This window comes from Pipistrellus kuhlii, unplaced genomic scaffold (assembly GCF_014108245.1).
Source record: "Pipistrellus kuhlii isolate mPipKuh1 unplaced genomic scaffold, mPipKuh1.p scaffold_m20_p_1, whole genome shotgun sequence".
Classification (NCBI taxonomy): domain Eukaryota; kingdom Metazoa; phylum Chordata; class Mammalia; order Chiroptera; family Vespertilionidae; genus Pipistrellus; species Pipistrellus kuhlii.
Genome location: NW_023425404.1, coordinates 88,955,076 through 88,982,928, shown reverse-complemented (window position 1 = coordinate 88,982,928; position 27,853 = coordinate 88,955,076). Strand labels below are relative to the sequence as shown.

Sequence of the window (27,853 nt, the reverse complement as noted above, 5' to 3'; positions counted from 1 at the left end):
TTGCAGGCACATCCCCAGTGGGGTTGTGTGCAAGACGCAGCTGATCGATGATTCTCTTCCATCGATGTTTCTAACTCTCTATCCCTCTCTCTCTTTCTCTCCATAAAAAATCAATAAAATATATTTAAAAAAAAAAAAAGAAAAGAAAAGAAAAAAAAAAAAGAAAGAAAGAATGTATTCCAGATGATACCAAACTCAGGTTCGGCTACCTACAGCTTTAAAAGCCAATACTTGAGACACCGGTGCTTATGTACGGAAAGATAGTTTATTCAAATGCTGGCAGCCTGAGAAGATGGCAGACTCCTGTCCTAAAGATCTTCAACCCTGGCAGGTGTGCTCAATGGTTAGAGCACACCAAAGGGTCTGTGGTTTGATTTTTGGTCAAAGGCACATACTGGGAAAAGGAGCATGCAGGAGGCAACCAATTGATGTCTATCTCTCACATTGATGACTCTCTCTCTCTCTCTCTCTTCCTCTCTTCTTCCCTTCCTCCCTCCCTTCAACTTTCTCTTTATATATAGTAAAAAATATCCCTGGGTGAGGATTAACAACGAAAAAAAAGACCATCTTCACATTTCAGTGCAGATGGAGGTTTTTATTTGGAGATAGGGAAAGCAGAACAAAAAAATCAGGGGAGAAGGGAGTTGAACATTTTTTATGTGTAAGTCAGCACAGTCCATTCTGATGATTACCTCGAAATTGGTCCAGTTTTTATCAACAAGTCTCCTAGAGCCAGAACATCCAGATACTGGAGTCAGCTTCCTTTGAACTCTTACACAAATATGCTGTTTATTTATGGGTTACATATTAGTTAACAACTCACCTTTTACAAAAACACTTTCTACAGAAACAAAATTAAAAGAATGGAGGGGTGGGCTATATGGGCACTATTCTCAGTGATAGCGTTGCAGCTGTGACCAAACTGAGAAGTCTCTCTGCCTTCTTGGAGCTCATATTACTCCAGCCAAGCCCATAACGCTCCAAGCCCTTGCACACTCCCAGGCCTTGGCAAAGGCTGTTCCCTCTTCTCTTCTTTAGTGACTTCCCCACCTAGGGGACTCAGCCCCTAACGCCCACCTTGCCCTGATCTGCCCATGGGTTGGGTACCACCTGGGATCATCACACAGATGATCATCATCCAGCTCCACATACATATCTGCCTCCCCTACCAGGCTGTGAGGGTCTTGAGGGAAGGGGCTGTACCCCAGGACCTGATTCTAGATGCACCGGCCATAAGGCTCCATTCCCTAACCCCAACTCAGGACTGTGCAGGAGAGGCATGGGGGGTCCAGGATGCCTCTGAAGAATGCCCTCTGCCTGGGATCATCCTACTCCTGGCACCCCAGGGGAAAGCCTCACAGGAGCAATGGCACAGAGTGCTTCCAGCATAGGCGGTGGAGGACTGAGGGAAGACGGGACGGAGAAGACAGGGGATGCACAGAGCTATGACAGACATCAGATCTGCACATGGAAGGGGATGTTAACAGCTTTCAATGGCAGGAAGAGCAGGCACTGGCCTTCCCCCAAGAGAAATAGGTTGGCAAGACATGGACCTACTCGAGGTAAGCCTTAGTGGCCCTTGAGATTTATGAAGTAAGGGAGACAGTTTCCCATTCCCTCTGGCTTGCTCAGGAAAACTGAGCTTTGGTTTTTCAGTCCTGCTCCCTCTTCTGCATCTCCACTTCTCCCTGATTTGGGGGGAAGGGGGGCTGTAGAAGATGCACAAGACCGAGTGCAGAAGGCTGGGCCTGTGTCCTGGCCCTAGCCTGGCCCCTAAGAACCCAATATTGTTGCCATACTGTGTGGATCTCTGTGCCCCCAATCCCAGCCTAATGGCCTGGCACCCACTGTGCCCCAGGTCCACTGGGGTGCTTGTGTGTCATGCAAAAGCCAGAGGGAGGAAGGTTTGTGCTTGGCCACTTCGCTGGCTCATTCACATGGATTTATAAGGACTCATTCCATGCCTTCAAGCACTTGGCTTCCTGGCCCCCTTTCCTCGACCCTGCTAGCGGTTCTCAACCTGTGGGTTGAACTGCTGCTGTAGAGCCTAAGACCATCAGAAAACAGATATTAACATTACATACAATTCATAACAGTAGCAAAATTACAGTTATGAAGTAGCAACGAAAATAATTTTATGGTTGGGGGTCACCACAACATGAGGAGCATTAGAAAGGTTGAGAACCACTCGTTTAGAGACTCGCTTGGGGGTGGGGAGAGCACAGGAAGCCCCTGTGCTGCTGTTGCATGGCTGAGCTGGGAAAACAGAGAGAAGAGACCAAGATAGAGACTCTGAATTCCTTCCAAGACAAAGTAAATTGGTCTTACAACCCAGAACAGTGTGTCAGAGGGGCCCCAGAAGCCCTGGTCCTGCCCTTACCTCTTACATAAGGAGAATGAGGCTTAGGAAAGGCAACGTCTGCCTGGGATCATGAAAGGTGACAGCAGCCCAGAGTCTCTGGTCCCTCAAACTCCTGGACTCCTGGCTCCAGCACCTGCTGCCATCTTGGGTGTGTGAGAGGAAAGAGCCAGGCTGGCCCAGATCACAGGGCAGTGCAGTAGGTGGGGGCAATTCCAGCCCCGTGGGGTCTGTCAGAGCCGCCTGGAAGCTGGGCTCAGACTCAGAGAGAGCTGTCTCAAGTTCCACACACCCCGCCCAGTTACTGCTCAGGAAAACTCCCAGCAAAGCCCAAAAGGCACAGTCCCTGCCACAAGAGTTAGGTGAGAAGGGAATGAAGGGGAGTTGAGATAAAAATGGAAGGAGGCCCCTGAAGGACATCCAGGTTTCTCTTCGAATCTCCCACTCACCTACCCCTCATCCCTGGACCTGCCCACTCATACCCCTGGACAGCTTCCCCACCTCTCACCCCAACTTCAGGGGCCATTTTTCACACATCCTTCTGGGTTCTAAAATCTATTTGCTTTACCTTTGAGAGAATTCAAGAGCATCTATGTTTCAAATCTCACCCCAGCCCTGTCACTGCCTTGGGGTTGAAAGGTCAAGCTCCAGGCTAGCACACAATCCCTGTCTACTATCCTTCTTTCCCCTCTGCATGCAGACCAACACCTACCCTGCCTGTTGGGCAGAGCCTGGAGTACCTCACCGCTTAGACACACCCTACAGCTGCCCTCTAGCCTTCTATCATCACAAGTTATCCCATGGGCTCTAGCTTACTCCCTAGAATGGGAACCTAGAAGGCAGGGAGGCCTGAGGCTGTTTCGCATGGCCAGGAAAGGCCAGGCCTGCCTGACAAGTATGGGAGGGAGGTTGGGAAGGGGGAAAGGTGAGAGGAGGTGGAGTGCAGGAGTTGTCTGGGCTCCAGGGTCAATGGCTTGGCAGGCAGTGCACTGCTCAGGAGCATTGGATTCAGATCCTGCTCCTGCCTCTCACTAGCTAGAAGCCCTGCTGAGGGTGTCCTTCCCTCCAAGGTTCTACAGAGAGCACTAGTGGGGGGTTGGGGTGATGATCACACAGGCAGGAGGTGGAGTTACAAACAAGAGCCCTCACCCTCACCCTTACCCCCCACCACCAGAATGACTTTGAAGGGAAGGAGCAGGCACAGGTAAATAAATAGCTTGTTTATTAGTAATATGTTACATCGTTAAAGTGCATTGAAAAGAGATGCAGTGACCAAAGCTGGAAGGTCGCCAGCCCCAGGCCCTGCCCGGGGCTGGCCAGACACCAGAGAAGGTCCAGCTCTCTGCTGAAATCCAGGGACAGGGTTGGGCAGAGCTACCCACCTGGAGAGCTTGGCCCAGGCTGTCCCCACTGGAATTCACAGTTTAGCCTTAGTTATAGCATGTCCTGAGCTGAAGGTGGGAGGCTAGGAGCATGGAAGCACAGCCCCTGAGGAAGGGGGCCCGCCCCCCAACCCCCAATGCCAAGGGCAGAGTCCTGGAACCTCCACCAGAGGACCTGATTCCTATATGAACGTGTGAACCTAGGGCTCAGTTTTCTCCTTCATTCTCCCGTCTCCCTCACCCCACCCCCTCTCATAACCAACAGGGGGACTTGGACAATGTACCCCTCAGCCTGGGCTTCCAGGGCAGAGCCAGCTCATGCCATCTCCTTGAACCCATGCCACCATGTCCCTGGACTCTTATCCCATGCCCAAGAGCCTCAGGCTGGGACGCCCCACCCCCCACCCATCCCTTTCCTGCCCCTCCCTTTCCCACCCACCCCGGGCATGTAGTTTTGGTATTTTCATACAGATGCAGTCGGAAGTAGCAGTACATGAAATAAGCCTAAGATAAAAATAGAGCCCTTTCCGTCCTTATGTCCGGAAAGCAAACATCCTTCAATAAACATGCAAGGAGGCTGCCTTAGTGGAACCCAGGGCTGGTGAGGGCCACAGAGGGCAGCCTGGGCCTGCAGGAACACTAACCAGCCCTGCAGTGGCAGGAGGGAGGATGAGGGGCCAGTTTGAGTATAGGGAGCTTGAAGGTCCAGAAATGGGATCCCAGCTCCCCTTTCCCAACCCCTCTCTGGCCCACAGGCTCTTGGGCCAGAAGCATCACTGAATTTGGGCCGTTTGAGGAAGAAGTTTTGAAAAATTATCTCCAAAGTCTTGGGCCATCAATGCCCCAGCTTCATAGCCAGTGCCTTCATTCTCCAGCCCTCACCACCCAGCAGCTGCCTGTGGCTGGTGTCCCCTGTCAAGCTATGCGGTCCCCCTGGAACCTTGGTGGGCAAGGAGCTCCCAGCCAGGTGGCTCTGGGTGTGAGACTTTTCTAGTGCCCCTGGACTGCAGAAGCCTACAACATGCCCAGCCCCAGGAGGCCCTAATGAACCAATAGGCCAAGAATGAGTGTTGGCAGGACCCCCAGCCAGAGGGAGGCCAAAAGGGCATGGGCACAGCCCAGCAGATGCTGGGCCTTGGCCTCGTCCTCAGACAGCAGCTGCCAGTGCTGGGCCTTGCGGACGTAGGAGCCCTCCTGGGCCTCGCAGTAGTAGTGACCATAGTGACCATCCGTGAGGTTCTCGATAAACAGGATGCAGTTGGGACTCTGGTGGCCAGGCTCGCAGCTCTGCTCCACCTTCTCTCCGTGGCGCCACCAGTAGGTGGCATGGCGGGACTCCATGGGGCAGCTCAGGTAGTAGCGAGAGTTCCGGGCTAAGGAGACCTTCTGAGGTGGGGCCTCATCTGGGAGGGATGGATACGCAACTGTGAGGAGGGGCTGAGAGCTCCCAGGACAGGCTTTGTCCTCCCCGAGGCCTCTAAGGTCAAAGCTTCTAAATGAACACAAGAATCTTAAGCACCCACTCTCCTTATTCTCCCCTGCCTCCCTCACCCCACCCTTCTTATACCACCCCCACACCAAGGACTATATGGGGCCCCCCAGGAATAGGCCAGCTTTCCCTCAGACAGAGAAATCGAGGCAAGGCTGTACCACCCTCATTGGACTGGGGTCCTAGGCAGGGCTAAATCAGGTACCTGGCTTTGGGTTGGGGCACTCTTTGTGTGGCTCATCTGGATTAATAGACTGCAGCACTGACCTGGAGTTGGGAAGAGAGAGGCTAAATAGACAGGAGGTTACACCTTGCCCTTTCCTGTCCTCATCCCCCACCCAGTATCTGCCACAGTGCCTACCAAGAGGAGGGTCCGGCCAGAATGGCTCGGTACCCAGCACTGATGCCTCCTGCAGCCTGTTTTCACCATCCCCACCCATGTTTCTATCTTCTCCCAGGGAGAAGGGGTCCCAGCCAACATACCTTTGGGAGCTAAAGATGGAGACACAGTGGCCCTGGTCCCAGCCACAGTATGGGTCTCGGGCCATGAGGCAGCCATGGCAGCCCCCACCATAGATGTCACACAGGTCCAGGGGCACCTGGCTCACCTCCCATTGTGAGCTTACATACAGTTTCCGCTGGAATGAGAGACTAAGTCAGACCAGGGCCCCCACCTCCAACACTGAGTTTTAAACTCCCAGGCCATGGCCGTCTACCCTACAGCCCAGAAGCTCTGAGAAGGACATGTGAATTACATGCAAAAGAGCTCTGTCCTTAGCTGGCCATCACAGGGTGGCCTCATAGGGCAGGGCAGGGAGTGTGGAGGCTCACCCGGTCAGGGTCCAGTGACATGGCCTGGATGGCTGCCGCACGGCGGAAGGGCTGGATCTCCATGATGTTGAAGACGAGGCTGCGTTCCCACTCCTCTGACTTCACCACCTTGTGGATGGTGCCTCTGTCTGTGGGTGGTGGGCAGAGGGTTAACAGATGGGCATCCCACCTCAGAGACAAGCAGCCTCCCTCTACATAGGACCAACCAGAGAAGACACAGGTGGGGAGGCCTGGGAAGTCATGGCTCAGGCAAGGGTCACTAGACTAAGTAAGGTGAGTGTGAGGGACTTGGGAGTCAGAGGGCAGCCCAGGAAGTTTCCAAGGCTGGCCCAGAGCTCCGGGAGGACCTGGGCAAGCTGGAGCATGAAGAACAGAACCAGCAGTCCTGCACACCCAATTAAAATGCTGACCCTTCATTACTTCTCTCCTCCACATCTCTGCTTGTGGGTTATTATCTTCCCCACTTCCCAGATAAGGCAATGAGGCTCAGAAAGTCTAAGCAACTTGATCACACAGCTGTGACTACAACACAGAGATATCAGAATCTCACCCCTCAGCTTTTTCTATAACTGCCCTGCCTCCTGGACAACTTAAGGATGTGTTTTTCTTTAAATACACCTTTTTATTTTGAAGTAATTTCAGATTTACATAAAAAATGCAAAGATAGCACAGAGATTTGCTATATACCATCCACCCAATTTCCCTTAATGCTACCATCTTATATAACTACTAGAGGCCTGGTGCACAGATTTCATGCATGGTAGGGAGGAAAGCTGGGGGATGGGAGTACCTGTCCCTCAGCCCCGCTTGCACCCTGTCCAATCTGGAATCCCTCTCACAATCCGGGATCGCTGGCTCCTAACCACTTACCTGCCTGCCTCTAACTGCCTCTGCCTGCTGCCCTGGTGCCCCTAACTGCTTCCCTGCCAGCCTGGTCACCCCTAACTGCCCTCCCCTGCAGGCCTGATTGTTCCTAATTGCCTCTGTCTTGGCTCCTGCCACCATGGCTTTGTCTAGAAGGACATTTGGACTAATTAGCACATTACCATTTTATTAGTATAGACTAGAGGCCTGGGCATTTCATACACAGGTGGGGTTCAGCTGGCCCACCCTGATTGGGGGCCCATTGGGCCGGACTGGCAGCGGGGAGGGGCCATGGCGGTTGGCTGGCCTGCCATGCCCCTGATCAGGGTTTGGGGCCCAATTGGGGCCCAAATCAGGCTGGTTGGCTGCCTCAGTGTGCGTCATAGCCATTGGTTGTACCACCGTTCCAATCACTGGGCATATATATATATATATATATATATATATATATATATATGGCACATTCATCACAACTGTATAGTATTATTAACTCAGCTACAGATTTTACTGGGATTTAATGTTTTTGTTTTGTTTCAGGATCCAATCCAGGACTCTACATTGTATTTAGTCTTATGAAATTTTTATAAAATCTAAAAAGAATCTTAGATTCTGGACAGGGATTCCAAGGTCACATAATAGCTGCCTGCCTCCAAGGTCAGTGCTCTATTCGTTCACAACTGTTGGGGTCTAATGGGCATCCTGACCCCTGGATCCTTCCAATCCCACATCACCTCAGTCCAGTTTCTAGAACAGCCTCCCTTCCTCTCGATTCCCCAGGGCATCGCTTGTTCCAAAACAACAGTCAGACACAAAGATGGTTGCTTGCCTAAGACATGTCTTTTAGTTCTGTGATGCCTCTTGTATGATCTGGGATGTGGCCCAATGCTTCTTTGGCCTGACAAGCTCCCAGCCCACTCACAGCCCTTCACTTACTTCCACAACAGCCCAGTGAGAGCCTCCCATAGTTTCTCCCAGCTGTGAGAGCCTCTTGTGCCCTTCAGAGGGCTCAGAAAGCTCTATTTCTTATCTGGCTCCGATTCTTCCTGCTAAAGGTTCCAAATGGCACCTCTCCTACAGCCCTCAGGGAGAACCAAGATAAGTACCCTCATCATTCAAGTGTGCTCACCTCCCAAGTCTGCAAGAAAAGAGTCCACGGTTCCCTTGGCCCAGGCCCCACCCTCCTGTCCTTGGTTCCTGTTCCTAGTCCCCCATTGTGTGACCTCTCCTCTGCTGTACCCCAGTGCCTTGTTTGACTGCAGCAGCTAGGTCAGCCACTACTGGAGCAGAGCAAGGACAAGAGCCCATCGGTACAGCCAAGATGAATGGAGGAACAAAGAGGTGAGATCTCAGGACCTGGAAACCAGACCCTGCCCCATGGGAACTGATGTGGCCACTGTGGCCCTGAGAAGATCCCAAGATGAAGCAACAGCAGAAATCACACAGGAGGGGTCGGGCTGAGCCCTGGAGCCCAGGTGCTAGCATCTTGGGGAAACACTGCCCTTTTTGATGGCATCACTGCCCACCTGGTCTCAAAGAAATGCTGTAGCCTCTCTGCACTGATCTCCATGGTCACTCTCAGGAGTCCCCTTTGCCCACAACTGGGACCAGGAAGCTGCCATAAACCTGCTCAGGGCTGGCTCTTCCATGGCCAGGGGCTTCTTGGGATGCAGGTGTATCTCCCAGGGCATTCCACCCAGCTCAGGGCTCAGCCAGACACTGCTCTCCTTGGGAAGAGGAGGAGCCTCTGCAAGACTGCAAAGGCTCTGCTTCCTGGAAGCCCTTCCTCATGTCTCATTAAATACTGTGCATCCCACATCAAATGTTTCCTCTCACCTGCATAATCCCAAAGACAGGGAACAGGGTTAGATTTCCTCATTCTGTCTAGTAGGTGCCCACAGGATACCCAGTGACCAGATCGTTCCTCCTGGCTTTCCACATCTCTTCCTCCCAGCTTCATGAATCAGATATCAGAACCAAACCTGCACCTGGCTTTGCTCAGACTGGCCACCTTTCTGCCTTGGAATCCTGGAACCTGCTCTCCTCCCACCCAAGGATGCCTTCCCCTCTTCGCCTCTGCCCCCACCTCCTCTAGAAAGCCCTTTCTGCCTGATTCTTCCACAGCCAAACATACTAACTCCTGACAGCTCTCAGTCATTCAATTCTTCCTTCCAGGTATAACGATCCAACCACATGTTAATTACGTTATTATTTATACTTTTCACACCCACTTTCACAAGGCCGACGAGGGGTCATGGGGTAGTCTCTCACCTGTAGTTAGGTAAAGCACATGAAAGGTCTCCCCGTGGCTGGTGTGCATGCGGTGGACAACTACTTTCTGGTAGTGGTACTTAGAGTGAAACAGTGGTGTCTTCAGAGGCCCCATGGGCTCCACCCTCTGTGCTACTTCAGGGTGACTGTCGGCCACCTGGAAGGTCTCCGTGGGTATCGGCTTCCGGCCTGGGAGGCACTGGACAAGAAGAGTGGGTCCAGGTCAGTGGGTGGCTGGGAAGTGGGGTGGGGCCTGGGTCATGGCAGATGTCAGTGCTCACCTTGCCAGGCCGAGGGGTGGGAAGGCCTGTGTGGTAGCCCTTGAGTGAGGAAGTACGGAAGACCTTGTCAATGTCACCAAGGGAATATACACAAACAGCTGAGTAGTTCCTGGAGGGACACAGAGACTACCTCAGTGAGGGGCCCAGTACTAACCCACCTTCATTCACTCAGGCCAGCTCAGCACCATATAGGGCACAACTAGAGCATTCTAACCAAGCTCCCCAGCCTATGAGCTCCATGAAGACAGGGACTACCCTAGGGGCCAAGACCAGTGCCTAAGAGTCATCAGCCACCACTGAAGGCAGGAAGGAGAAAGAGAAATTCCACCTAATTCTTTCTGCTGCGATCTAAAACCACAACCTGACGGGACCGCAGGACTCAGGGGCCAGCGCCAGAGCAGTAGGGTCCCCGTGTGCATCCCGCGGGCAGCTCCCCTGCCTCTCTGGACACAGCTGCAGGATGCTGACGCCCAAGGCCAGACCACACGCCCTCCCGGCCAGCTGGGTCCACCCACATGGGAGCCACAGAGCAGGGTGTTGGCTTCCCTACCCTGTCCCAACTCCTCCCACAACCAACACGTTTGCCTGCCTTATTTTCAATCAATGGGAGTGGTTAAGAGATGTGAATTACCAGGTGCAGGCAGTGTCTGAATGGTGTGAGAGCACCCTATGAAGCCTCAGCAGCCTTTTTCAAGGGCCCACCACCCACTCTGGGCACGCCATGAACACACAGGCACTGCCATGAACATGTATACAGTACATGCATGTACACTAGTTGTACAAACTCAGAAACATACCAGCACAAAAATCTCTCCAAACGCTGACTGTGTCCACTCCAGGCCCAGCAACAACCCTGGCATCCCTGCTCATCATCAGCCATCCCCTCAGGTGGGCCCAAGCCCTCTAATCCCTACTAGACACGTAACTAATGCCAGACTCAGCCCCAGGACAAGGGTCACTCACCAGGGGTTGGAGAAAACACCATAGACCCTAGTGTCCCTCCACTGGCCATTAGGGTCAGGGAGTAGGAAGACATCCTGTAGCCTGTTGAAGTTCTTGTTGGTGAGGGGGTCGCTGCACACCAGCATGGCCTTCAGGAAGGTATTCCACTTGGAGACTGACAGTGAACTCTCACCACCCTGGTCCCCCTGAAAGGGTGGAGGGAAAAGGAGGCCCCTCAGTACCCCCTGGGCACCTGAAGTCAGGAATGTCAGCACAAGACTTCAGAGGAGGAAGGTAGGCTCTGAAAGGGGCAGGGACCTGCCAGGGGACCACGCAGAGGTGCCCTGTGACTCAGGCCAGGTTCCTGAGCCAGGCTTCAGCTAGAAGGCCTGGCTGACTGGGCCATCAGTGGGGACCTGCAGGGTGAGGGTGTTAGGTCTGTCCCTACAGAGCAGATGGACTCAGACACATTTGTCCATTCTCACACATGCACACTCATACAGAGATGACACACCACACACAGGTGACACACTCGAATATCCCAGCACCTTCACACTGTTGAAACGTACATGTAAACACACTTTCATACCCCCACTCCCACTCATACACACTCTTAGATGACTACACTCACTTGCACACTGCCACACATGCACATGAGCTCAACCATCTTTACCTACTCACAGATGCACAGACACTCTTGTGCATATACATCCCACACGCAGACTTATACATTTCACACACTCCTTCAGACAAACAGGCACTCACACACTCATACCTATTCACGCATAGACACACACTCTTGCCCACTGAGCCACCCACTCACCCTGCATAGCTGGGCCACGCGGGACACATTGAGAGGAGCCTCAGGATTTTTGTCAGGGTTGTCTTCCCGGAAGAAGTAGTAGATTTTGTCATCATAGGCCTGGTCTTGGTGCACGATGGTGGCCTTAATGAACTGTGGATCTACCAGTGATACATGTGAATTGGTGTCAGGGGGAACCTGCTCGGGAGACCCATTCCAACCCTGCATCACACCCCCCAACTCTACACAAACAAACCTGGAGCAAATCAGACCTGGAATAAAACTCAGAACATCAGGCCCAATACCCCAAGGGTCTGAGACTCAGCACCTCCATCCCACATCTGTTCTGCTCTCCCCTTACAAAGATGTCATCAGCCCAGGAGCAATGACTTCATGCCTGGGGACTAGGAAGGTCCCTGGGCCTTTATGTCACTTCTGCCTAATTGGCAGAGCCCTAATGAGGAGGGAAGGAGAGTTGCCCCCACATGAGCTCAGCAGAGGGATATACTATGGCTCCCAGGGACCCCACTCTGGGTCTGCGGCTCCTCTGTTTTGTTACCACAGTGTGTAGGGCCCATCTGCCTCTGCTGTTCCTCTGCTCCCTGCCAGGCCAACATCCTCAGCTCTGGCTATTCAGGCCTGTCCTAAACTCCCACTTTCCTGACTGGCCTGCGGCCCCAGTCGCCCTTGGGGAGCCCCCGCAAGGGACATGCGGATCCCATGAGCCGCCGTGGGCCTTCACATCCTGGTCTACCCCAGCCCAGCTGGAGTCTGACTCACTCTGCATGACGGTGTCACTGGTGTACAGCTCAATCTCGCCCTGGATGCGGCGGAACCGAGGGATCTTCCCATTGTATTCCTGCTTCCGGATTGTAGAGTACACCTCATCCCCTGGTCATGGTGGAAGGGGTGTGGGTAAGGGAAGACAGTTCTTAGAAGTCCCTCCCCTGGGCATGGGCACTGATTTGATCAGCCTCCCACAGGCAAGGGCAGCAGTCCTACCATCAAACAGAACCAGGGAGTTCTCATCCGGGCTGAAGGGGGCATAACCTCTCCTCTCACCAAGTGACTCCACAGTGCCATTCACCTGGAGGAGACAAAGGGGTTAGACAGCCACACAATCCCATGGCTACTGCTTCCCATGGGTGCCAGCTTCCCCTCCTCCCAAGCATTCTATACAAGGTGAGCCAGCCTCTGAGTCTCCCTCCTCCTTCCCACTTTGGGAGGCAGAAGCCCACCCATGCAAGGGCAAGCTGACAAGGCATATGGGTAAGGGCCTTCTCACCAGGCTCCAGCAGCTGGGGTGCCGGGCATTGGTTCCGCAGGCCAGCAACCCCTCACCCTGTCTCTCCAGGAGTGTTATGTAGTTCTCACAGTCCTGCCAAGAAGGGGAAGAAGAGAGGTAGGTCAGATGCCTTGACAGGACTCAAACCAGAACCCTTCGTTTTGGAGAAGACAGAATCAGAAGGCTGAGCATGGAGGCAGTCTCCAAGGAGAGCCGAGAGGGGATGCAGCTGATCCCAACTCCCCTGAGAGCAGAGGAAGAACACAGGGACCTTGGAGAAGGACTGTGTCTCCCATTCAGACTGGGAACCCTAAGACAGGGCTGCCTCTTTCCTCTCAGACTGGGGCACCCAAGGCAGGGTTGTGCCTCCTTCCTCAGACTCCCAGGGACTCTCATCCCTTTTCCAAGGCGCCAGCCTCCCCTCTACACTCCCTCTCCTCCACTCACCTGCTTGCCCAGGCAGGATCCCTTGGTGGAGCCAATGTTCACCTGGGGGAGAGGTGAGGAAGCATTAGTCTACCCTGGAGGGGTCAGTTGCCCTGCAAACACTGTCCATGTGCCCTCAGGACAAGTTCATTTTATAGCATAGGTGAGCAACTAGGACTCTGACAGGGTGTGATTCACCAAGGTCACACAGGCTGCTCTGCCCGATACTGAGCCAAGCCCAGAGCGCCAGTCGAGGGATCTCAGAAGCCAGGGGCGATGGGGTTGTGGAGCTCAGCTTCCAGCCCAGGACTCCCCCATCAGTGCAGCCCACCTGACCAGGTGGGTAAGCTCTGGGCTTTTCTCCACACTGACCAACACCCACTCCCACCTGGACTACCTTCAGGGAGCCTCCCCCAGGGACCGTTTATGGGATAAAACGGAAGGTGGACCAGTTTAGGAGAAGATGCCAGCTCCCAACCCCTAATTCCCTGAGCCCCCTCACCAAAGCCAGAGGGAAATAAGGGGAGAATTGGGGGAAAGGGGCAGTAAGGGCCCCAGGCTCACCGTGTGTACAGAGGCGTTCTTGCCCTCAGGGAAGTTGAAGAGGTAGACCTTGCCACGTCCACCCACCCACACAGAATCGCTGCCTGGCTCATGGAAAAGCACGGTGTGTGGCTCAGCTGAGCCAAAATCCACCCGGTCCTTCCCTGTGCGGCCTGAGGAGGAGATAATTGGCAAAAACTTGAGGCTGAGCCACGGGCAGGAGACTCTATCATCCCTCTCAGGCACCCGGCACCTCCCTGGCAACTAGTGCTTGAGTCTGGGCTGGGGCAGCACCAGGACTCGGAGTCACAAGTGGAAGAAGTGAGGGGTACCTTGGTAGGGTCCTCACCCCAAAGCCATGGCCCCTACCCTATAATATGTGACCTCAGAGTAGGGACCCCTAGGAGAGCAGGCTTCCTCCCCCACCACTGCCCACCCACACACTTGGCTATTTCCAACAGGCTGGACTTAGGCAAGAGGGACCAGGACCTCCGTGGCTCTGCAACCCACAACACAGCAAGCAGCCATCTCCACCCCCTGCAGGTAGCAGGGCTCTAAGCACCCCACTTAGAGTCCAGGTTCCCTAGAATCACTTTGTTCAGCACCCTATCCCCTCCTTCAAGAAGCCTTCTCCAACTCTTCCTGGCCCAGCCCAGGCCTTCAGTGAATAGGTCAGCTCACATCAGAGATGGAAATAAATCTAAATGTCCATTCCCTCCCATTTCACAATGAAAAAACAGGGGCCCAGAGCAGGTATAGCACAAGGTTGTAAAGTCAGTAGCAGTCCCTTAACGAAAGCCAAGCTCCTGCCCACAGCTAGACGCTGGCCTGGCCCACTCTGGCCTGGTTTCATGGAGGTGCCAGCTCACCCCAGGGGTCAAGTTCCACCCTCCCTCCCCAGCAACTCTGGGATAAGATGTCCTTCACAGAGCACAGCCTGGGCCTTTAAACAGGAGGGCTGATCTGGGCAATTTTGCCCAAAAAGGAAACTCTGCAGATACTGCCTCGGGGGAGATGTCTCATCTCCAGCGACATTGCTGAGATTGTCCTGGTTGCAGAACTAAATTCCAGGGTTTGGACAGCTCACATCTTCCCACCTCCGACCACCCTGAGGCCTCATGCCAGAATGGGGCCTGACCACTGTATATTCAGCTACAGCAAACTCCCGGGATAGCCAGCTTAGCAGTGATACGCAAGGAAGATACACTCCAGCCCGGACAGAAAAGAACTTCCCTTTTCTTCTTGCTGCCATTTGAGCCATTCCAACTGATTCTGCATTCAACGGGGCAAGGAGTGCAACACTCCTGTATTCCTGAAGATGCATGCCTGTGTGGCCAAGTCACTCTGGAGGTGGGGTAACACACTCTCCACCTCAGCTGTAGCCTGGCTCACTGTGGAGATGGAAACTGAGGGCTCCTTGAAGACACGCCAGCCCAATGTCACACTAGGCGGCAGGACAGACTGCCTAGTCCATCACTGAGTATTGGTTGTCAGGAGCGTTTAGGAAGTGCAGCATTGTGAGCCACAGAGAAGTGCTGAACTCACTGCCTCTGGTTCACCTGGCTTTCCTTGGGCACTCCACAAACAGCCCAAGCAGCCTCCCTGAACTGTGAGGCCCACTCCCCATCAGTCCCAGCTATGCAGGGCTCCTTCCCAGCTGAGATAAAATTAGAGTGCTGGGGTCAGCAGCCAGAAGATACAAGGCCTTCCTGACTCAGCTCCCACAGCTCCCCTTGCACCTGCAGCCTGAGCAGCAGCCACCATCCCACAGCCCAGAGCCCAGAGCTCAGCCTGGGATCCAGACAGTCAGCAGCCCCAGCTCCCCTCCCACATCCCCAGCCAGCCAGGGGCCAGGGGCCAGGGTCCCGGGGCCAGGGGCCAGGAGAAGCTGTGTCTGCATCTAGAGATGTTGGACTGGGACAGAAGCTCTGAACCCCTCACCCCAAGGCTAAAGGGGAAGAGCCCCAACCCTTGGGCCATACTGGCCATCTCTACCAGTCACCTCAGCTTGCACCAGCAACAAGGCCACAATCAAGACACAGCTCTCACCCCTGGAAAGAAGCACCAGAGGAGGCCCTGAAGGAGCCCTTGTCTGGGCGTCTGAAGTCCTGCCGGGGAAGTGGAGTCTGATGGGAAAGGCAGTAGCCTGGTCCTGAAGAGCAAGGTCTGCAGGGAAACTGGCCCTAACCTGGAAATCAGTTGCGGGGAGTCACCACATCAAAGCAAGCCCCCATAATGCTCAAGCAAAACTGTCTAGGTGCTGCTCACAAAGAATTTCTGAGGACACAGAGGGCGGGTGAGAGCTGCTGCAGCTCCATGTGAGGGACTGCAGCATTGGGGCCAGGGTAATCCTGCACAGAATTGCAAGCCTGAGCCCTATTCCTCTCAAACCTGGCTGCAGGCCCTGGGGTGCAGGGAAGGCAGAGATTATTGGCCCCATTTTGCAGAATAACAAACAGGAGCCCAGGAACATTGCCTCCACTGACCCCCAGGCTCCTGCCTCACTGCTCTGCGCCTAGTGGTATGCTGGAGGGGATGGCACCAATCCGGCACCAGAACCTGGACTTGGCCCATTCTCCACCCCAGCCCCACACCTGCTCCTGCACAGCCCAAAGCCCTCTAAGGGTCTGATTGTGCTGGGGAAGTGTCTGAGCTCGATGAATACATGAAAGGACAAGGACGCTTTGTTCAGGTTGGCAGGAGCGGGGGCTGGGGGCTCAGGGGCAGTAGGGCTGCCTGGAAGTGAAGGCAGCACCAGGCCTTTGGGGCCAGGATCCACAGCCCCATGGCACCAACATGGGCCAGGGAGGGGTCAGCCTTCAATGCTCTGCCCATGCAGAGCAAGGCTGGGACTGCCCCTAAAAAGGCCCAGCCAAGGGGAACAATTGTCACATCCTTAAACACGTTTTTTTTTTGCTTCTTTATGAAACCCAAGAGATGAGGAAGGCAGATTCAAGCTAGATGGATCAAGAACAGGCAGAAAAAGAATTGACTTTGGCAGGGGAAACAGGCCAGGCAAAGCAGGGAAGCTGACTGCATGGTGAGTACAGAGAACTAACCAGAGAAGATCAGGAAGGCAGGCTAAGGACCTGTGTGATGGGAAGAGAAGGTGCTGCGGCCCCCCAATGATATACCAACCCACCGCCCAGCAGTCTCTGGTGCTTTCCCTCCTTCCTAGGAGCAGGGTCAGTGTCCCAAAAGCCACCCCTCTTCTAGCACCCCACCTCTGTGCTCCCTTGCCTGCACAGCCCCCTCTGCTTCCCATCCTGGATATCTAAAAGGAGCACCGTCTGGCACCACCGTGTCTCGCCCCTCACTCTCCAGCCTGATGCATTAGTGGCTGACTAAGTGGTAGCTAAAAGCTCCCAGAATAACCAGGAGTTCAGGCAAGGGAGGGGGGCTAGGGGAACACAGGGTGGGCATAGCCCCAGAGGCAGCCTGGTACAAGACCCCCTCCTCCAACCCTATGTGATTCCAACCCTTACTTCTTCTGGATCAAGGAAGAGCATACTCAGGCTGCCCCATACTCAGCATGTCTCCATGGGCCTCCTTGAGACCCCACCTCCTCACAGTGTCAGGACAGGCAAGGTCCAGGCCCAGCCCAGACCAAAACAAGGGTCAAGAAGATGGCTGGGTGTGGGAGGCAATCTCCCTCAGCCATAGCCCCCCAAGTTGGGTTGTCCCTAAAGCCTGATCCTGTGGAAACTAGTCAGAGCTGATTCCTCTCATGCTTGCCACCTTCCCACCACTGTCCCAGCAGCCAGTTGGCTGGGGTAAGTCTGGACTTCTGTAAAGCAGGCCTGCCGAGTGGAACACCATTCCTTCTCTCATATTCTCTGGGTGCTGTCCCCATTTCCTCTTTGCTTGTGAGAGGATAGCCCAAGGGGAGGGCAAAGAGCTGGAATGGGAAGGGGGTATTGTTGTCCCTGAAGGGAGCAACAAGGGACAGTCCCCACAGTCTGGTTTGGGCAGGGACAGCCTTTCAACCTGACCCATTGACCCAACAGGTCTTGAATGCTAAACTCAAGGAGTCCTTTGAAAGTGGGTATTGAGGTTGACTTTGAGAATGGTAGGAATTCAGACACCCAGCAAAAACCAGGCCAACCTCCAACTGGGACCCAACAACAGGTGGCAGGAGCTACGCCCCACCCCCACCCACTTCACACCCTTGCCTAACACACAGCTGGCAGAGAGAAGAGGAAAGGCCCACCTGGAGTCCAGGAATTAGCTGGCAGCCTCTCCACCCTTTGAAACCCACAAGGTGGAAGGGAGGAAATCGGAACAGTCATTGGGCTGAGGGGACATAGAGACCAGAGAGGCTGTATCAATGGCCCAAGGCACATAGCAAAGGAACTAGGGGCAGGGCAAGGTCACAGCCCAGGGTTTCTGGTACCCAGCACACAACTTAGTCCTCTGGAACCACATCCTGAACTTTCTTGAGAGCCTCAGGATTTACAAAAAGCTGTATGTCATCTTTTCTCCACTTCCCTGAGTCATCTCCTGCTCTCCACCCTCTCCGCCCTATTCGTTGAGAAGGCACTAATCTGATAACTGACAGGAATTACCCACACACCTGCCTTTCAGGTGGGGTCCTAATCTCCAACAACTTTTAGCAACCAAAGCCTTAAACTCCAATAAGTGACAGAGGTAGAATGTAGCACTGGGTCAGAGCAGTGGAGGGAAACTATTCCACTGGGTGAATGGAGTTAAAAGGGGCAAATGTTGCATTGGTTTTGTCTCTCCTGATATGGCCCAGGATGAGGGTGTGAGAAGCTACTCTTCATAACCAGAAGCCCCGTTTCCAGGGTGGCACTGACTCATGCTAAGGAGGAGCTATGGTTGTTACTGGGGTGCTGGTAACATTCAGTATTTGGCAGGACAAGGTTCCAGCCAGCTGTCTGGCAGGGGCAGAGCCAAGCACTAGACAGGTAGCAGGCTCTTGATAAGGTTCTTAGTCATGGGAAGTGAGAGGTCTACCGCTCTTTATCAGCCAGGGAACAGGGCTGGGCTAAGGGGTGTTTCCTCTGCCCACCAAGGTCAGCTGTGGGTGGGAGGGGCGCATATATGAGTTAACTCAGCCCTGATTCCAAGAAGCCATGTTCTTCCTTTGGCAGCCAGGCGACTGGTTGGGTATGACCATGACCAGGGGCCGGACCTTCCTGACTTTACTTTCCTCCTCTATGGATTGCAACAGCTAGTACTTGCTAAGGTCTAGGTTTTATGACCCACCATCAACCTTGAAAAATCACAAAACAATCAAGGTTAGGTCATGGGTCACTTTTGGCAAAGTGAGAGACAACTTTCTGGAGGTGAGTCAGCAGAAGCCACATCCTCATCTGCCTCCACTGACCAGCCCACCAAATTCCCCAACCACCCTGTAGAAAAGGCAAGACAAGGGGTGCATGCCCATCTTATAGACAGGAAAACTAAGGCTCTTCAAGCCAGCTCTGAGCCACTGTGCTCAAAGGACAGGAGGCTTGGCTGGTGAGGAGACCAGCTGGGGCAAAGGTTTGGAGGGAATGGGACAGTTAAAAGCAAGCTGTAGGGGAGCTAAGCTGAGCCAGATTCAGGGGCTCAGGGCAGGAGGTTAGCACTGAGACCCAACTGGAGCAGAGGAAACAACACACCCAGGGAAGGCAGGAAGCCCAGCACGAACACCATGACCCAACTACCTTCACCTGTTTTGTTTTGTGTGTTTTTTTAAAATATATTTTTATTGATTTCTGAGAGGAAGGAAGAGGGAGAGAGAGAAGCATCCATGATGAGAGAGAATCATGGATCAACTGCCTCCTGAAAAACTGGGCATGTGCCCTTGACCGGAATCGAACCTGGGACCTCTCAGTTCGCAGGCCAATACTCATCCACCGAGCTAAACTGGCTAGGGAGCTTCACTTGTTCTTCAGCCCAGCAGGTTCTAAAAGCCCCAAAGTGAGGCCAAGGTCAGCTGGTGACTCCTTCAAAGGAAAAAATGAATAGAGCTGCAGGGCCTGCCCTTGGGCCCAGATCCAGGGCAAGGGTGGCAGAGAGGGCAGAAGATGGTTAGTGGAGGCAGGTAGGCAGGATGGGAAGACTGTTGAGAAAAAGAAGGTTCCCAGGTCAGCATAGCCTGGGCCAGCAATGGGTGGGTGGGGGAGCAGTAGAAGGGCAGCCAGTTAGGGAGAGCTGGTGGGGGCTGGGCTGCCAGAGCCTTATTTCATCAGAAACCAAAGGAGAGATGCCAAAGGAGGAAAATGATGACAATGAAGATAGTGATACCCCTACCTAACACCTAACCACTCCATAGCATTCACCATGTGCTAGGCACTGTTTTAAGTGATTTGGGGATATATTAATTTATTTAATAATACTGAACTCTTAGGTGGGTTCTTTTATTATCCCCATTTTACAGATGAGGGCACCGAGACACAAAAAAGTTGAATAAGTTGCTCAGGATCACACAGCTATTAAGGTGGAGAGAAGGTTTAAAACTCAGGCAGACTGACTCTGGAATCTGTGCTTATAATTCTGTGCTTCATAAATGGGCCCTTGGAAGCTTCCAGGCCAGCCTCTTCCATACAGATAAGGAGACTAAGGCCCAGTGAGGGTAGAGCCTGCTCAGATGCCTCTTGGCTAGTGAAGCCCTGACCTCCACCACGATGCCCTCAGGAAAGCGTGTTTAAGTGAGCGTGGGTCTACAGGCTGATGGGTGGTGTGGTGGGTGTAGGGCTGCAGCACAGCACTGAGTGATGACCAGCATAACTAACTGAGAAGATAAGTTTTCTGAGATCTCTACCCAGAAATAGAACATATTCTACAGAGAATTGCAGGGTATACTCACAAACCCTTCTTTTATACATGCCAGGAAGGTTACCACCAGCCAGCACTTGCCAAAAACATTCCCCTCTTGGGTAGAGAAAGGGGAACCCTCATGAATTATTGGTTGGAATGTAGATGGGTGCAACCACCATTGAAAACAGTATGGAGGTTTCTCAAAAACTTAAAAATATAACTACCATATGACCCAACAATTCCACCTCTGGGTATTTATCCAAAGAAACACAAATCACTATTTCAAAAAGATATATGCATCTCTATGTTCATTGCAGCATTGTTTACATTAGCCAAAATATGGAAGCAACTGGAAGCAACCTAAGTGCCCATCAGTGGACCATTAAATAAAGAGGCTGTGGTACACATACACACTGGCTCATTACTCGGCCATAAACAAGAATAAAATCTTAACATATGCCACACTATGCATGGATCTAGAGAGTATTATACTAGGTGAAATAAGTCAGACAGAGGAAGACAAATACCATATTATTTCGCTTGTATGTACAAAGTAAAAGAAAAAAAAATAAATGAACAAACAAAACAGAAACAAATTCATAAATATAGGAAACAAACTGATGGTTACCAGAGGAGAGGGGGCTTGGGATCTGGGTGAAAAAGGTGAAGGGATTAAGAAGAACGAATTGATAGTTACAAAACAGTTAAGGGCTATGAAGTACAACATAGGGCCGTGGTCAGCAAATTGTGGCTCTCTCTTAGGCCTCTTGAGTGTGGACCTTCCACAAAATACCATGGCGTGGGCGAGTCTATTTTGAAGAAGTGACATTAGAAGAAGTTTAGGTTTAAAAAAATTGGCTCTCAAAAGAAATTTCAATCGTTGTACTATTCATATTTGACTCTGTTGACTAATTTAGAGTTTGCTGACCACTGACATAGGGAATATAGTCAATAATATTGTTCGGTGCCAGGTGGGTACTAGACTTAGGTGATCACTTCATAAGATATATAAATGTCTAATCACTATGCTGTACACCTGAAACTAATATAATATTGAATTACAACTGTAATTGAGAAATATTTTAAAATTAAATTATAAAAATACTCACCTCTACCCCTGGCTCCTCAGTTCAAGAACCCACCATGTCTACCCACTGCCCATTCCAGCAGGGCCCAATTCCTCTAGCTGGCAGACAAAGCCTACCCATTTCTGCCATGGCTCCTTCTCATCACCACACCTTTGCTGGTACTCTTCCCACCTCTGACCGTTCTCCCCCTTTCTCAGTGTACATGGTCTTATCTGTCCTTGAAGATCTAGCCTCAACCCCTGTGGCTCCAGAAAGTGTTCAGACTGCTCTATCCCTCACTGCTCCATCTTCCCTCTGACCTTATGCTGGCACACACCGCCTTCTCTCAGATCACACTGCCTGGTGTGGAGTTCTGTAGGCAAGGCTAGACAGACAAGTGGAGGGAGGCCATGTCTCACTGAGTAGCCTTGGGCAAGTCCCTGTTACCCAGGCCAAGCCTTGGGGCAGATGAGATAGTAGGGAGAGCAAGGACTGGGGTAGGTTAAACCCCATGTCAGAAAACAAGGAAACATCTTAAAATTGGTTCCCAGGCCACTGACAGGGTGCTGAGCTTATCATGGTGACCTTCTTTTCTCCCTCAGACTCAGAAGACAAAAAACATGAGCAGCTCTCTATCCCCATCCCACACCCTGTCCCTGGCCCTCATTTGGTTCTTTTCCCTTCCCCAGGAAGTCTTCCCCAGTTGTAACACTCCACAGTGACCTTTCTTGCTGTCACAGTCCTTGGCTGTATCTACTGGTCCTTCCTGATATCTCCAGGTGCCTTCCCTAGTTACCGGCAGCAGGCTTTGCTCTCTGGGCACCTGGGTGCTGCCCAGGGCTTCTCCTCCTCTCTCCCCAGACCGAGGCATGGGGCAGGGGGTAGCTGCCCTCTACAATAAGGACTGCGTGGGGCTGCTGGCACAGAGCCCTGATTGGAAGCAGGGTGTGCAAGAGATACTCAAGATCAGCCTAATCCCAGGATGCTGTGAAGGCTAAACCCAGATTAGCCCAAATCATGACACAGTTCAACCTGCCCTTGCAAAGACCCTCTGAGGCCCAGCTTCCCCGAGGAAAAAGCAGAAGAGGTGCATTGAGCAGGCCCAAATCTAAGATCCAGAATGGAGGAAGGTCATGACAGTAGGGCTCACGTCAGCAGATAGTGCTGGGGCAGTAAGAGCTGGGCTCAAGCTGAGCCAGCCAAGGAGGAAAGGGACTCAGGGAACTCTAAGCCTGGGACAGAGCATGAAGGCAGACAGGCAAATGTTGGGAAGCCAAGAACTGAGGCCAGGAGCAGAAGACACAGCCCTGGTCCCAGCTATGCCGGTCTCACTAGGTGACCTTGGGCAAGTCTCTGTCATCATTGTCTTCAATTTCCCCATCTGTGGAACTTGTGGTTAGCTCAGCAGATCTGATTTTTTTCTGACGTCCTAAACTCTGTCCAGTCAGGTTGTGTGGGCTGAAGGCTCCTCGGAGGAAGTGAGGTAGCATGGGCAGAAAGAAAGAAGGGAGTGAATGGGGTGCAGGGAAACAGCCCTGAGGCAAGAAAATGTGGGGAATTGGAGAGTGGTGAGGGAAGATAAGGTGGGAATGGGGCCAGGCTACCAGGTAGGACTGGGGAAGTGGTGGCTCTGTCTCTGTGTGTCCCAGGAAAAACTCTCAGCACAATGACCCAGAGGGATGGAGGGGCCTCACAGAGGCCAGGGCACAGTTCTGGAAACACAGCAGGACACAGGCCAAGGCTGGGAAGCAAAGGGCTTGGAGGTGGAGAACCACTCCCCTCCCCCATAGAGGCAGGGAGGGGATGGATCTCCTGGTCTCTTGTGGTTTGGGCCAGCTAGAGAAGGTGGAAGCCCATTTTGCTGGGACCAACGAGTCCTCCTTGCTGTAGAGGACCCCTTCTTCCCCTGCCCTGAGAGAGAGGAGGTTTCCGGGGCAGCCAGGCCTTGCCAAAAAAGGAAACCAAGAGAAGAGGAAGTTTCTAGCCCCAAAGCAGGGGAAGTGTGGTCAGTCTCCTGCGACACAGGCCCTATAGTGGCTGAAATGAGTGACATGGGGCCGGGGGAGGAGGACAGGATATCAGATGGGGCCCCAGCTATCACCACAAGGGCCACCCACTCCCACCACTGCCCCCTGCAGGCAACTGGACCCTATTCCCTGGGCTGAGCCTGGCCCTCATAGAAGAGTGTCCAGCTCTCCCTGTCTCCCACCCCGGGGAGTGACCTACACCCCCCTCCTCTGACCCCTCTTAAGAAGGTGAAAGTTCCTGGGAGGTCAGAGGAAGGTCATCTGCCTCCCCCTCTTCCCTCCGCAGGGCCTGGCTGGTGCTGGGGGAAAACTCTGGTCTCCCAGGACCCAGCCCCAGCTTCCCATCAGCAAGCTGTGACTCTAGGGAGGACTTCCTGACAGCCATGGTCCTCCCCACACAGGGCTGGTTGTGGGAGTCAGGTGGCTGAGCTCATGTGTCACCTCCTGCAAGAAATCTTCCCAAAACCTGGAGGCCAAGCCTGACTCAATATCTCCCACTCACTGCCTCTTCCTCTCCCTGGTCCTAGTTGTAAGTTTTAGGGTCAGAAATCTTGTCATGCCAGGTGCTCTCTCCTGTCCCTCCCATCCCCCAGCTGTCTCCTACTACTCCTGCCATCATGGCAGAACATCTCTTTCAGGAAGTCTTACCTAATTGGGGATACTGGATTATGTACTTCCTCAACCCCCACAGCTGCCCTCTGCCACATTTCATTGTAACTGCAAGTTGACCTCCTATTTCTCCACCTACACTGATAAGTCTTCAGACTTGTCTAGTTTCTCATCCTGGATCCCCCGGCACAGCCCCAAGACCATCACAGGTTGGCCCCAGCAAATGTCAAAAATGCTGAAATACCATCTACCTTTCAGGCCACAAACCAATATGCCACTTCCTCCAGCTGATTCTCAGAGATCATGAGAGAAAAAGAAAAGAACATGAAACTCAAGGATTTCCCAGGTTTCAATTTCTCCTTACAGCTAAGATCTGAATGGGCCTACCACCAGAGAGGTAGGGGTCACAGGAAATTAGTGCTCTCATAAGTATAACTCCTCCCTCCATTCACTTTGGACATTAGAGGAAACTGAGGCTCATAAAAAAAGCAAACCCTTGCCTAGAGTCACACAGAAAATCAGGCCAGAGCTGGGATCTCTTCCCCTAACACCACAGTCATCTTGAGCCCATGCCATCACTCACTCCAGCCTGCTCTCAGAACCTTCACTGTTCAGGACAGAGGGCCACAGACCTTGGCAGGAAGCTCCTAGAGGCATCACCGAGCATCTCTCTCCCAGCTTTGGACCACCCCCATCTCCTCCTGGGAATTGCCTCCTCTCTGTTCTGCAGGGGGTTCACCCTGAAGGTGAAGAGCACATCTAAGTCCCCAATGGGGCAAGGATTTCCACTGAAAATGCTGATGCTTAGGGAGCCCCAGCTGTGATCTCATCCCCTAAATGGGGTGACAACAACCCCTGCCCTGGGGAGTAGCTTCATAATGGCTCCCCAGCAGCCTCAAGTCAATAATAACATCCTGTTGTTTATTTGGACAAGGGAGAGGCAGAACCGGCTGGGCAGGTAGCTCTGTTTCTCCTTGGGGGCAGGTTGGCTCATCTCTGACCTTGGGGGTCAGGACCTTCCTGAGCTTCTCCATCTCCTCTAACTGGGGATGAAATGAGGAGGGGTGCAGAGCTTCCACAGGCAAGCCAATCTCCCGCACTCACCTACACCCACTCCTCTCCAGCCCCTGCTTGCAGGAAGGGCAGGCCCAAACAGTCGTATCTCTGACTGGCCCGTGCATCAGTGACAGTCCTCAGGGGACAATCTCAGAGCCCTTCCTGCTCTGGTGAGTTCTGAGGGTCAGAGACAGTGTGGTGCTCAAGAACACCTAGCAGGTTAGTGCTAGCACATCCCTCTCTGCCCAGATCTGCTGGACCAGGGCTCAATATTTTGAAGAGTTCTCAACCTCTGGCAAGTATAATTTGGGACCTCTCAGAACTTCCTAATCTAATCTTTCCCTAGGATGTAGGGGTCCATGTAGCAAAAAATAGATCACAAAGAAGAGCCGGAGCTCCATACCCAGTCCCACACCTGTCCTGACTTAAAACTTAATCCAACCTATACCTCATAGAGAAGTGGCTCCAGGACCACCATTATCCCACATCTGATTGTTCCTGGAGGCTGCCCTCCACCTACCCCAAGTAAACAAGAACTTAGGCCTCTACTACAGCAAAGCCAAGGGGATCCTCCTCTCACCCCACTTCTGCGGTTGCCCTGCCCAGGCCCATTTCTGTCCATGTGTCACCCCACAGGAAATGGAAGGCAGCTGTCAGCCAGGCATACCATCACCAGCTGGTGGTCTTGAGGGACAGGCAAATGGTAGGGTCTGTCTGGCCGGTGGGGTGCCTGGCACTGATGAAGGAGACTACAGGCTGCCCTAGAACGAGACAAGTGAGGGGTTGGCAGATCCCAGCGGGGGACATTAGTGTATTACCAAGCAGAGGGCACAGCCAGAGTGGCTATTATAGTGAACTGCATGGAGGGGAAAGGTGCTTTGGAAGCTTTGAAAAGTGGGCAAAAGAACTGAAAGCAGCTTCAAATAGCTCAGGGTGGAAAGATGAAATGCCTGAGATGGAGTGCTACATATTAAGTACTAAGAAATTGGTGGTCATTAAATATGTGGGGGGAAGGATCTTCAGAAGTCTTGGGGAGTGGAGGCAAGCAGAGTCAAATGCAAGGGGGTTGGTGGTGGGGTGTGTGTGTGTGTGTGTGTGTGCTAGAACACTTAGACATGGCCATTTATCCCCTTGAGAGGGCCCAAATGCTGGGCTGTCCAGGACAGCCAAAGGGTTTGACCCAAAGCCAAGATGCTGGGAAGGCAGAGGAAGCCTGGGCTGGAGGTGTCTATCATGAGTAAACACCAGAGGTCCACCCACTCTGCTACACTCCCACCAGAATATCTCAGGCTGGGTTACAGAGCTGGCCCCCTTAGTCCCTCCTTTGTGTGGCCTAAATCCTTCTCCCCTCCCTAACCCAGTGCTAGCACTGGTCCTATGCCAGATCAGAGCCCTGTCTGCACTTTTTCCAGTGACCTTGTGCGAGTCACATTCTCTCTGCTGCAGCTGCAGTTCATGCCATTGGTTTTGTGTAGGGTTTTCTCTCTCTACTAAGAATACCTGCCCCAGATAATGTTCAGGCTCTGGCAATCCCTGCAAACCGCCTCAGTCATCAAAGGGCCCTGTCAGGGCCAGACCAGGTGGCTTCTCCAACCCCCACCCTGAGTCTACCTCCACTACAGGGGGTCAAAGAACCACCAAATTAGGGGACAGAACCCAGTTGTCCTGGGGGTGAGAAGCATTTACGTGCAATGCAGAGGAGGGGAGCTCAATCCCTCATGGCATAAAACCTCAAACCCCACCTAACCGGCTTTCGGACCCATTGTTTAACTAAGGCACCCCTGAGGGAGACTCCTGTCCTTCAGACTCGTATATCCACCGCAGCCTAAAAGCTACACCCCCGCCCCAGATCTGCTGCGTGGGGTCCCAACGGCCGCACCCCACCCTATGCTGTGCCCACAACGCTGGCACCTATTCCTGGTAACAACTGCCACGTGCGGACTGGGGGGGGGGGGGGGGGGGGGGGGCGGATCGCCGGTGCTGGTGCCGGCATTGCAGAGGTAGCGCCCTGGTGCCCAGCCTCCACAGCACCACACCAAGTCCCAGCACGCTACAGGGTGCCCACCCCTTAACCGGCCTGGGTCCTGGGTCCCGGGCGAGGGCAGGCAGCAGGGTCTTTGTTCCCACAGCCAGAGCGGAGCAGCGGTAGCAAGGAGTCCGAGTCCCCGTCTCTGGCCCAGCCAGGGCTCCTTGCGACAGCGGAGCCCGCAGCTCAGGAAGGACTTGGGGGAGGTCCCAGCCCAGGAGAGCCTTGCACGGAGGCCCTATGCTGGAGGACAGAGAGCGCCTCTGGGCGGAGAGAGGAGCCCCGCTCCCTTCCCTGGTGCCCCGGCGCTGCGGCTCCCAGCTGCGGGAGGACTTGGAGCGACTTAGCCTGGGTTCCGGCCCCACCACCCACTTCCCCTGTGTTCCAGCGGCTCCAGTGTGCCAGCGCACACTCACACTCATCCAGACCCATCCTCTCCCGGAGAGTAGCACCCGGGACCCAAAGAGCCTCGCACACGCACCCTCTCCAGTGCCGCGCACACTGCACCCACCCGAGAGGAATCATATCTCGGGCTCCGTCCCGTCCCCCTCACCCCCCCTACGTGCCACCTACCTTTCCAGACAACAGAGATGCGGGGTCCACTCTTCGGGTGGCCTTGGGTGTCGGCGGCCGCCCAGAGCAGCAGCAGTAGCAACTGCAGCGGGAGTCCGGACCGAACCTGTGGGCCGGGAATGCGGCAGCGCGGGACGCGGAGAGAGGTGCATCTGGGCGGAGGCGGTGTCATCTCGTGGACTTGGCTGCGGAGACTGAGCCAGCACCCGAGCACAGACCGATACCAGCATGAAGAGGCGGAGTCAAATGCCTGAC

The 27,853-nt window shown here is 53.4% G+C and overlaps 1 protein-coding gene across 3 annotated transcripts; it reads right to left on the bottom strand.

The window, feature by feature from the left end:
* Positions 1 to 3,564: 3,564 nt before the first annotated feature.
* Positions 3,565 to 27,853, bottom strand: SEMA7A (semaphorin 7A (John Milton Hagen blood group)). 3 transcript variants are annotated; one of them, XM_036455817.2, is made up of 14 exons: positions 27,599 to 27,852; positions 13,494 to 13,645; positions 12,951 to 12,992; positions 12,504 to 12,596; positions 12,221 to 12,305; positions 11,999 to 12,109; positions 11,240 to 11,379; positions 10,438 to 10,622; positions 9,475 to 9,583; positions 9,194 to 9,392; positions 6,062 to 6,252; positions 5,714 to 5,868; positions 5,436 to 5,497; positions 3,565 to 5,144 (listed from the first exon to the last, which is right to left on the bottom strand). In XM_036455817.2, exons 1-14 carry the CDS (start codon positions 27,768 to 27,770, stop codon positions 4,783 to 4,785), a joined length of 2,058 nt encoding a protein of 685 aa, XP_036311710.1. In that variant the 5' UTR covers positions 27,771 to 27,852; the 3' UTR covers positions 3,565 to 4,782. The 3 variants fall into 3 exon arrangements, with proteins under 3 accessions (XP_036311710.1, XP_036311718.1, XP_036311729.1); XM_036455825.2 differs by having other exon boundaries at positions 6,062 to 6,189; positions 27,599 to 27,850; XM_036455836.2 differs by lacking the exon at positions 12,504 to 12,596 and having other exon boundaries at positions 27,599 to 27,853.

What these genes read in the sequence shown, in the direction of transcription:
- SEMA7A (XM_036455817.2), bottom strand. Translation starts at nt 27,770, where the DNA reads ATGACACCGCCTCCGCCCAGATGCACCTCTCTCCGCGTCCCGCGCTGC. An exon ending in CAGTGACACCGTCATGCAGA is followed by an intron (nt 11,380 to 11,998) that starts GTGAGTCAGACT and finishes TATCACTGGTAG; the next exon opens with ATCCACAGTTCATTAAGGCC. An exon ending in TGTCACTGGACCCTGACCGG is followed by an intron (nt 5,869 to 6,061) that starts GTGAGCCTCCAC and finishes CTCTCATTCCAG; the next exon opens with CGGAAACTGTATGTAAGCTC.